Source organism: Panthera uncia, chromosome B4, assembly GCF_023721935.1.
Source record: "Panthera uncia isolate 11264 chromosome B4, Puncia_PCG_1.0, whole genome shotgun sequence".
NCBI classification, from domain to species: domain Eukaryota; kingdom Metazoa; phylum Chordata; class Mammalia; order Carnivora; family Felidae; genus Panthera; species Panthera uncia.
Window position 1 is genome coordinate 73,823,330 of NC_064809.1, and position 9,138 is coordinate 73,832,467.

The window sequence follows — 9,138 nt, forward strand, 5'->3', positions numbered from 1 at the left end:
GAAGCAGCTTCTGGGTAGGGCTTTCATGAACAGCATGTACTGGCTGTCCCATGGATGGTTATCTGCGTGTTTCCTGTCCTCCTACTAGGCTTCCACCTTCCCGAGGACTGTGGGCTCTGTGCTTGGCATTCCTTGTAGCACTGAGCTAGGCATATCATATGTCCTCATTAAGAGAAGAGATGGATGGATGAATGGATGAGTGAATGGATGAACGAACAGATGGATAAATGGGTGAATGGATGACAGAGGGATTGGTAGCTGGCTGGATAAATGGACAGGTGAGATGTATAGATGGATGCATGCATGCATGATGGATAGATGGATGCAGGAAGCAGCTATTCTTTAAAAGGACACAAAAAGGAACACCTGGGTGGCTCAGTCAGTTAAGCGTCTGATTTCAGCTCAGGTCGCAATCTGACGTTTGGTGAGTTCGAGTCATCAGGCTCACTACTGTCAGCATGGAGCTCGAGCTCGAGCTCGCCTAGGCTCCTCTGTTCCCCTCTCTCTCCGCCCCTCCCCTGCTCGTGCTCTTTCTGTCAAAAATGAACAAACATTTTAAAAGTAATAAAATAAAAGGAGTCATAAAGGGGCACCTGGGTGGCACAGTCAGTTAAGTCCCTGACTCCTGACCCTGGCTCATGATCTCATGGTTCGTGGGTTCGAGCCCCGCATCGGGCTCTGCACTGATGGTGCAGAGCCTGCTTGGGATTCTGTCTTTCCTTCCCTCTGCCCCTCCCCTTCTTGTTCTCTCTCTCTCAAAATAAATAAATAAATTTTTTAAAAAGTACCCATAAAAAGCCATGTAGTATCCGGGGCTCCAAGGGAGGAAGCCCCACCCCATGCCAAGACATGCAGGGGAGAGGACAGTAGGCAGACTGAGTCTTCCTTCACTAACAAATTCACCCTCAGTAACCCATCTCTCAGAGTCCTTAGGTATATTCCCACTCCCAGAAGTCATAGTCAGGGACCTTCTCCTTCCTTCATGCTTGCCTGGATCCTCAAGAAGGCCTTCATTAACATATATTATGTATACAGTCTACACTGTAATGCCTTTGTGGGTTTCCTCTCCCACATCCCTTGCCCTATCTCACACAGAGATAGAGATCTCACCCTAGACCGGAAGCTCCCTTTAAACAGGAACCAGGTCTGAGTCTCTTGTGTGTCCCTAGGGCCTGGCACACATGTTTAATGAATGAGTGAACAAATGAATGAGTGAATGCTCACCTTTCCCCACAGGCACACTTTGCACACTCCCTATAGACTCAGGTCCAGCCAGAACTCTCCTGGTTCTCTCCTCCTCATACCCCAGACGCACACTCCTGACCCTGAATCCTCTAAAGTCCCATAATTACAGCCTGGTTCTTTGTTATCCATTTGTGACTGATCTAGGGAAGTTCCAGGGCTCCCGCGAGAGTCTGAAAGGGGAAGGGGCCCGCTGGGCCTTTAAGGCCATATTAACTGGGCCCCGTTTGGGACAACAGAAAAGGGCTTCCCGGGAAGAACCTGGCTGTTGGGAGGGTAGTGTCCTGCTGCCCCAACCTGACCACACCCTCCTGCGTCTGCTGTCCCTACACCTGACCTGTGAGGCTGTCCCAAGGTTGGGGGTGGTTGTGGCCTCCGTCTCAAGGCTGACCAGCTGGCAGACGCAGCCAGATTTAGAAGTCATTTTCGCAGCAGGGAGCCTCCAGCCTCCCACCCACAGTGCCACGCAGGGCCAGTCTGAGATATGGCTCACCAAGGGCTGGCCCCCAGACCTGCAGTCACTCCTCTCCTCCTCTCTATCCCTTTCTCCCCAGATCTTTAGCAGCTGGCGCTGACTCCACCCTTAGGCAAAGATGGAGGAAGTCCTGGGGAAGGGGTGTGGGTTGCATCGCGGCTCTAACTACCCAGAGGTTCCATGTACACCATTCACCCATTCAAGGGACTCTCTCCATCCCAGACCTCCCCGCTCCTCTTGACCTGGCCTCTGCTGCCTGTCCCACCTCTTGCCCTATCTCTACTTCCCCATCCTCCTGTTCCTAAACCCCCAAATACTAATGAAATAGCTCTAGAGATAAATCATAATCAGAGCTTAATGCTTAGGTATTACTTCCTATGTGCCGGGCATGGTTCTAAGTGCTTTTACATATTGGATCGTTTAATCCTCCCCGCAGGCCTATGAGAAAGGCACTATTAATAACCCCATCTTATAACTGAGGACCCCAAGACGCAGGGAGGTTGAGTAATTGCCCAAGGTCACACAGCTGGTGTGAGGTAGGGGCAAGATCTAAAGCCATGCTGCCAGGCCCCCGAGTCCATGCGCTAAACACCACACTGCACCATTTCTCTGGTAACGGTAGTAGTGTGGGTGAGCTCTGAGAGCCTGGCCTCCTGGGTGTTCAGCCCCGAAGAGGCTTTCGCAGCATGGCGGAGTCTACCTCCCACTATCCTCCACGGCTCACCTCTTCTACTAGCCCAAGAGCCTGGAGCCCCTGGGCTGTAGCAAACTCCAGGCAGATGCTCTCACCACTGCCCTGGCCTTCCTCGGTCTTCCTCCTGGCCTGAAGGCCATTCTCTTCTCAAGCCCAGAGGCCCAAGGCCCATTCTCCCTAGTGGGCCAGCCTCACCCCAGCGTGCCCTCAGTTTCCACTCCTGCCTTTATCTTCCGCAAGTGCTCCGAATGTTCCCTCCACTCCAGTCTAAGCATACCGTTTGGTAATTTCCTACACATACTGTTTCCCCATATCCGTGCTCCCATTTTTGCTCTTCCCTCTGCTTGGAACCCCTTTCCCCAGATTCTATTTCAGATGTCTCCTCCTTCGGGGAGCCTTTCCTGAGCTCGTAAAATCCATACAATCTCCCTGGTTTGACTCCTTGTAGTACTTACCACTCCCTGCTCACTACTATCGTTATTTGTGTGTTTTCATCTTCACCCCATTGTGAAGGCAGTAAGGCAGGCCTTACTTACCCCTCCCTTTCCTGGAGCCCAACCCAGCCAGCGCCCGGTTCCTCTCAGGTGCTCAGTAAGTGCTCAATAGTTAGAATCGACTTGTAGGTAGAAGGTAGACTGACCTTAGGAAACTGATCTCTGCCCAAAGTGAGGTGAACCTCACTTCCTTTACCTCCTCCCCAGCAAGAGCTAACTTGAAACCTGACTTTATGGGTCTCGGGCAGGTTCTGGGATGAGCTCTCCAGGGTGATTCCGATCAATGCTCTCCCTTCAGGTTCAGAAGCCCAAGGAGACACTCCCCCCTTCACTGAACCAAGGTCAGCTTGCCACAGGCTGTGGTCCAGCGCGACCTCCCAAACTGCCCTGCCTAGTCTGTCTGGTGAGGGTAGGGAGTGACATGGAGATAACGGGAGACCCAAATCAGAAGTGGTTTGAGAATGGGGCTGGGGCTCTGAACGCAGAGTTCGAGCTGGTGGACTCGGCAGGGATGGGGGCAGAGGCGGGCGGGCCAGGACTCTGCGACTGAGTCTGGGCGAAGCCCCCGCGCCCGCGAGTCGGCGGCTAAATTTACCCAGGCTGACTCAGCCCTTGCCCGGAATGGGGGGGTGGGGGGAGTGCGCCGGGGCAGTGGGAAGAGCCAGCGGGGGTGGGGTGGGGGGCAAGGAAGGAAGAGTCCGGACTAGGGGAGACAGGGTTGAGCCGGGAGTTTCCATCAAAGAAAGGAGTCCCCCCAGCCCCCCACCAAGTGGGAAGAAACTGGAACCCTGGGGGAAGGACAACGGAGGGAGGGAGTAGGTCGGTGAAAGGAAGAACATGCCAAGATTGGACAAAGGGAAGCTTAGATTTATTGAGCGCCTACTGTGTGCCAGGCACTGTGCAAGGCGCTTTACATACATTATCGCATAAAATCCTCACAACAACCCTGCGAGGTAGGTGTTTATAAACCCCCATTTGACAGATGAGGAAACTGAGGCTCAGGGAGGTGAAGTGATTTGGCCAAATTCGCATGGCTAGTAAATAGAGACAGAGCTCTCCAAGATGGTAGAGAAAAAAGACTTCAGTGTCTGGGTCCCAAGCCACTTGGCGTGGGTGAGTACAAAGAGGGGCTCCGCGCGCTCCAGAAGTCTAGAAGGCCAGAGGACTGCCCCCGACCTCACACGGCTGGAAGGCGGGGGACCGGCGCGCAGTAACTGGGAATCAACTGGTTAACTAGCAGTGCCTGGGTACGGGGCGGGGGACTCGGGAATTAGCTACTGGGGAAATCCGCGACCTGCGCGCGCCCCATAGTGGCTACAGCGAGTATCACACCCCACACCTACAGGCTTTTGGGGACCAGCCTCCCTCTTCCTTCCCTGGCCAAGGTTTCTGGAAGAGGCAGAGATGCAAGAAATTTTCAGGGTTCTTTCAGATGAGTGATACCACCCGGGTGTGAAATTGTGGTAACAATTCATAGCATCACTAAGGAACACTGGAGAGGAGGAAAAGGGGAAGGCCTAAAGAGGTCCCAAGCTGATTCACTGGCTGCCTTCCCTCCCCAGCTCAGACCACTGCAGGCCAGGGACAGTGACAAGGCCACACTCCTGCTCTGCTTTGGGGAGCCCTCACCTAAACCTAAGATACTGGGATAGAAGCCCTCAGCCACTCACTCAGATCTTCTGCAAACCTTGGACAATCTCTTGAGTTGTGAACGAGTGCAGGTGAAAATGAAGCCACCCAGGGACACTCAGACTCTGTACATTTATTCCTAATTCTCTTTCTCAGCCGGTGGAGGAGAGGATAAGATACAAATCCTCCCCCAAGGATCCAAAACATCAGAGATGATGTTAGGACTCCCTCATTTTACATATTAGTAGGCCTGGAGAAGGGAAGTGACTTGCCTTAGGTCACCCAGCAGTCAGTGTCAGAGTTGGGATTGGAACCTCGTTTGGGGCCTTGTGACACCAAAGTAAGCCCTCTTCCTGTTTTGCTGGCTGCTTCTGGGTCCCTTCCTCTTCTGCCAAAGGCCTCTATGTCACCTGGTCACCGCACTCAGAAGCCTCTTCCATCACTTTCTCCCTCCAGCCCAGAGACTCCACCCTAAGTTGCCCTCCTATGACTATACCATCCCTGCCCTCCCTCCTGGTCCTGGCTAGGTCTCTCTGCTCAGCTCCACAACTAGTTCATCTGCCCTTGGTGAAGATTTTACCCCAGTGCCCTGAATGGAGCAGGGATTAAAGTCAACTGCTCATCCTCGCCTCTCCCGGAAAGGAAAGGAAGGGAAAGGAAAGTAAGAAAGGAAAGGACAAAGAAAAGAAAAAAAGAAACCATGAATTGCCACATGCTCCCTTTCCTTTCAATCGGGCGGCTGCTATTTCAAGTGTGGGAACGGCTATGGGTAAGGGGTACAAGGAAGTCTGTGAGGAAGAAAGAGGACCAGTGGGCCCAAAGATGGAAAGGTTGGGGAACACAAATACAAGAAAGGGCCTCTCACTGCTGCTCCCTATTTCCCTGTGGCATCCCCTTAGTGTCCCTTTCTCCGAAGAAGGCCTCCTCGGTTCGGTTGATGACATCTAGAATCTCTCGGATACTGTCGCTCAGCTCTGCCGTCTTCCCGCCTTCCCCGGGCCGGGGCCGCTCATTTCGCCAGGAGGCGCCCGAGGCTTCGGTGTCGCTTCCATCAGAAGAGCCGCTGTGGACGCTGAGCTCCGCAGCTTCGTCTGAGTCCGAGTCCGGGGCAGTGTGACGCCGGATGCGGGACACGGCTTCCCGCAGGGCCCCGGCGTAGGGCCCTGGGGTCCGCGCCCAGCCCCGGCCCGCGAGCCGCGGGACAGCCGCCACTTCCTCCGAGCCCTCGGCACTGCCCGCGCCTCCCGAAGCCGGTGGGCCTAAGACTGAGCGCTCTGGGCTACCTGGCTGCGTGGGGGCGTCCTGCAGGTTTACTTCGCCAACCGGGAGCCCCAAGATGCGGGAGGCGCGCTCCTCCAAGGAGGAGTCCGGGGGCTTCCCGCCCTCAGCTTCGAACCCTCGCCCCCCACCGAGCTGGTGTGAAAGGCGACTGCTCAACAGCAGTTTTTGGCATGGGGAGGGAAAGGCCGCGACTCCCTCGACCTCTTCCTTGTTGGGCTTCGGTTGGTTAGGGGCATCCCCCCCGACGCGCGGCACCCCATTGGGCAGAAGCTGTACATGCTGGGTTCGAGGGGTTGGAACGTACTGGGAGCGTATCACCACGCACGTGGCGTCAATGACAAAGACGCCTTCTCCCCGAGCAGGGCCGCGGGAGCTGCGGGGCAGGGTGTGGGCGCGGCGGGCCCCTTTCCAACCCTCCAAGGTCTCAGGTCCTGCCCCCTCTCTATGACCCAGGGACTCTCTCCATCCAGTGCCTCCTGGAGCCCAGGGTCTGGGGAGGGTCTGGCTATGTCGCGGTGGCTGCCTTTTAAGGGAGGGAATCCAGCATTTGGGGAGCCAGCTCTGTTCCCTACTTTCTTTCCCTTCCCCGGGGCCCTTGAGACGGGGCCTGGACCTGGGAGCGGGACGCGGTGGGCTGGGAGTCGCAGCGGCCAACCCCGCAGGAGCTGTCTCCGAGCTTGGGCTCCCAGCAGCTTTGGCTTGGGGATGGCTGTCACTACCACTATTCGGGCCGGCACTAGCCAGCCCCAGGCTTTTCTCCACGGCCCCTTTGCCGGACTCCAGCCTTGGCCTGGCTGTTCCACAGCCTGGGGATCCCCCCAGGAGACCCCGTCCCTGTCGGAGACCCCAAGCCCCGAGGACGTCCCGATAGATCCGAGGATCCAGCCTCTTCTTTGTGAACCCTCCCTCTGTCCTGGCCGGAGTCGGAGCACAGGCTGCTGAGGCGGGCGCCTGGGAGGGCTCGGGGCCTCGCTTAGACCCCAAGGTCCTGTGGGGGCCTTCGTAAGAAGGTGGAGCCACGTAGGGTGGCGGGCGGTCCCAGCGTCGTCGCAGGGCCGTCCCGGCTGCGCCCCTTAGCAGCAGGTGTGCCTCGTAGCTGGGGGGCCCTGACCGCCTACCTCCCCAGGGCCCCGCCCACGCCGCCCCTGGGTCGCTCTGAGGCTGCGCGGATGGACGGGGCGGTCGCCCCGCCAGCCCCAGGCGCTCGGGTCGTGAAGGAGCTGAGGGCCCTACAGGCTGGGCCACCCGAGGGGCGTTCCGAGGTTCCGGGCGGGGCCGACCGAGGGGGCTCCTTCGGGCCCCACCAGCCTTGCGCCTTTTTCGCTCGGTCTCCTTGGCCTCCCGCTCTTGCGATGCCGCTTTCCTTTTCTCTTGCTCCCGGGCTCGGGCCTCGGCCGGGGGCCCCGCCCGCCAGTTGGTCGCCTCCTGCAGCACCCTGGAGGCCCAGGGACGGCGGGGCGGCGGTTCAGGGGATCCCGAGCGCGGCCCACACCTGGGACAATGAGCAGGAACCCAGGTGAGCAGTTTGTGGGGGAAGGGGGCCGAAATCCGGGGAGCTGGGAGCACTGGAGACCATTTGGGGCAGGTGTGTGGAGGGGTGTGTGTGAGTGTGTGTGCGTGTGCACGTGCGTATACGTTAGGGCTGAAGTCGAAGCCGGACTCCTCACCATCTCTCCATGCACACTTTAACAGCGTCTGCCCCATCTCACCTCTTGCCCTTCCTCACACCCACTCCTGCCCCCCAAAACAATGCGGGACGAGTCAGGCCCCAGCCCTCGGGATGGGGTGGGGAGAGGTGTGGGAAAGAGAAGGGGGACCAGCAGCACTGGCTGGTGCCTGCGGGGAGGTCCGGACCCCACTCCCCGCCCCACCACTCTCTTCCCGTCACCCCTCCTTCACTCACGTGCGGCTCTGGGGCCCACGGGCCCAGTGGCTGGCTTGGAAGTCCATGGGCTGTCGAGGAGGGGCGCGGCGACTATAATGACAGGAAATTGTCTTCACTTCGATCACCAGCAGCTTGGATTTCTGCACCCAGAGGCAGCTGCCAGACTCCTCATCCTGGGGCTCCCGGGGGCTGTCGGGCCCCTCGGAGAATAGCTGGCCATCCAGCATCCTGCCCCACCCCACCCCGGCCCCCCACCCTCCCACCCGCCCCGAGAGCCCCCTCCCAGCCCGAGGAGCCGGCGCCCACTGCAGAGCGAACGGGGCCAGAGACTGGGGACTATATATACCCGGGCACACGTGTGTGCCTGTCTGTGTGTGTGTGCGCGCGCGCATGTGACACGGCGCGGCGCGGACGGCACAGCGCTGTTACCTCCCCCATGTGCACGGCCGCCCCCTGGGGCCCGGGATTGGGCGCCCCTTCCCATTGCTCATGTCCCCCAAGCCTGATGGGACCTGCGTGAGTGGGCAGGGGACTTCTAATTCTTGCCAAGCTGACGGTGCCCCTCCCCCACCCCCATTTCTTCAAGCTTCCTGTCGTTTTAATCCTTCCCTCTTCTTCTTGTCGGGATGCCTGACCACCAGGGTTCTGCCTCTGACTTCCTGCCTCGGTTTTCAGTTTCCCGGACAGGGAGGTGATGGGAATGGAAGTCAAGGTCTTTGCCTGCCACTCTCCGCTGGTTTCCATGGGGTTGGGGTGCAGGGGGTCTATTTTTAGCGGCAGTGGCTGTTCGGGTGCAGAGAGATGAGTAACCAGCTTCCATGCGGTGGAGGGAGGAGGCGGTGGTTTTCACACAGCTTTTATGTGACTCTGGGGGAGAGCTGCCTCCCCCAAGCCCAGAAAGGGTAACCTCCACACCCTTAACTCCTTACCCTCTCAGTGTTGCAGCCCAAGGCTGCTTGTACAGCTGCACACAGGAGTCTGTCTTGGCCATCCTAACTGTCCCACACTCCTGTTCCACATGTTTGTCCTTGGGGACCTATGGAGCCCTCTCCCCGCAGCAGGCTCTCTCCCCCAATCCAGGAGCCAGGACTTGGGGGTCATACTGTTCTGTGCCCACACAGCTCTGCTGAGCCTTATGGAGGACAGACCACGGTGGTTATGCATTTGCACCCTTTCAGAAGGGATGGAGGAGGAATACTGTGCTCTCTTGGCAAAACCAACCCCCTAGCAACTGAAATGATAAAAGTGGCCCCCACTTCCCAGGGTAGAGCTCCCCCTCACCACTGCCACAATCCCTGGCTCACTACCCCCCCCCCCCACCTGAAGTGGTGCTTAAGATGGTCACCTTTTAGGATCATTCTGTCCCAGGGGCAGAAGGTGTTGCTTACATCTACATGATCCCTCCCCCCAAGCCTATACCAGGTGTCCCCTGATTCAC

At 57.9% G+C, this 9,138-nt stretch overlaps 1 protein-coding gene across 1 annotated transcript; it reads right to left on the reverse strand.

Annotated features, from left to right (window-relative positions):
* Positions 1 to 4,652: 4,652 nt before the first annotated feature.
* On the reverse strand, positions 4,653 to 7,927 carry DDN (dendrin). The gene is made up of 2 exons (XM_049627607.1): positions 7,719 to 7,927; positions 4,653 to 7,307 (listed from the first exon to the last, which is right to left on the reverse strand). Exons 1-2 carry the CDS (start codon positions 7,925 to 7,927, stop codon positions 5,396 to 5,398), a joined length of 2,121 nt encoding a protein of 706 aa, XP_049483564.1. The 3' UTR covers positions 4,653 to 5,395.
* Positions 7,928 to 9,138: the final 1,211 nt, after the last annotated feature.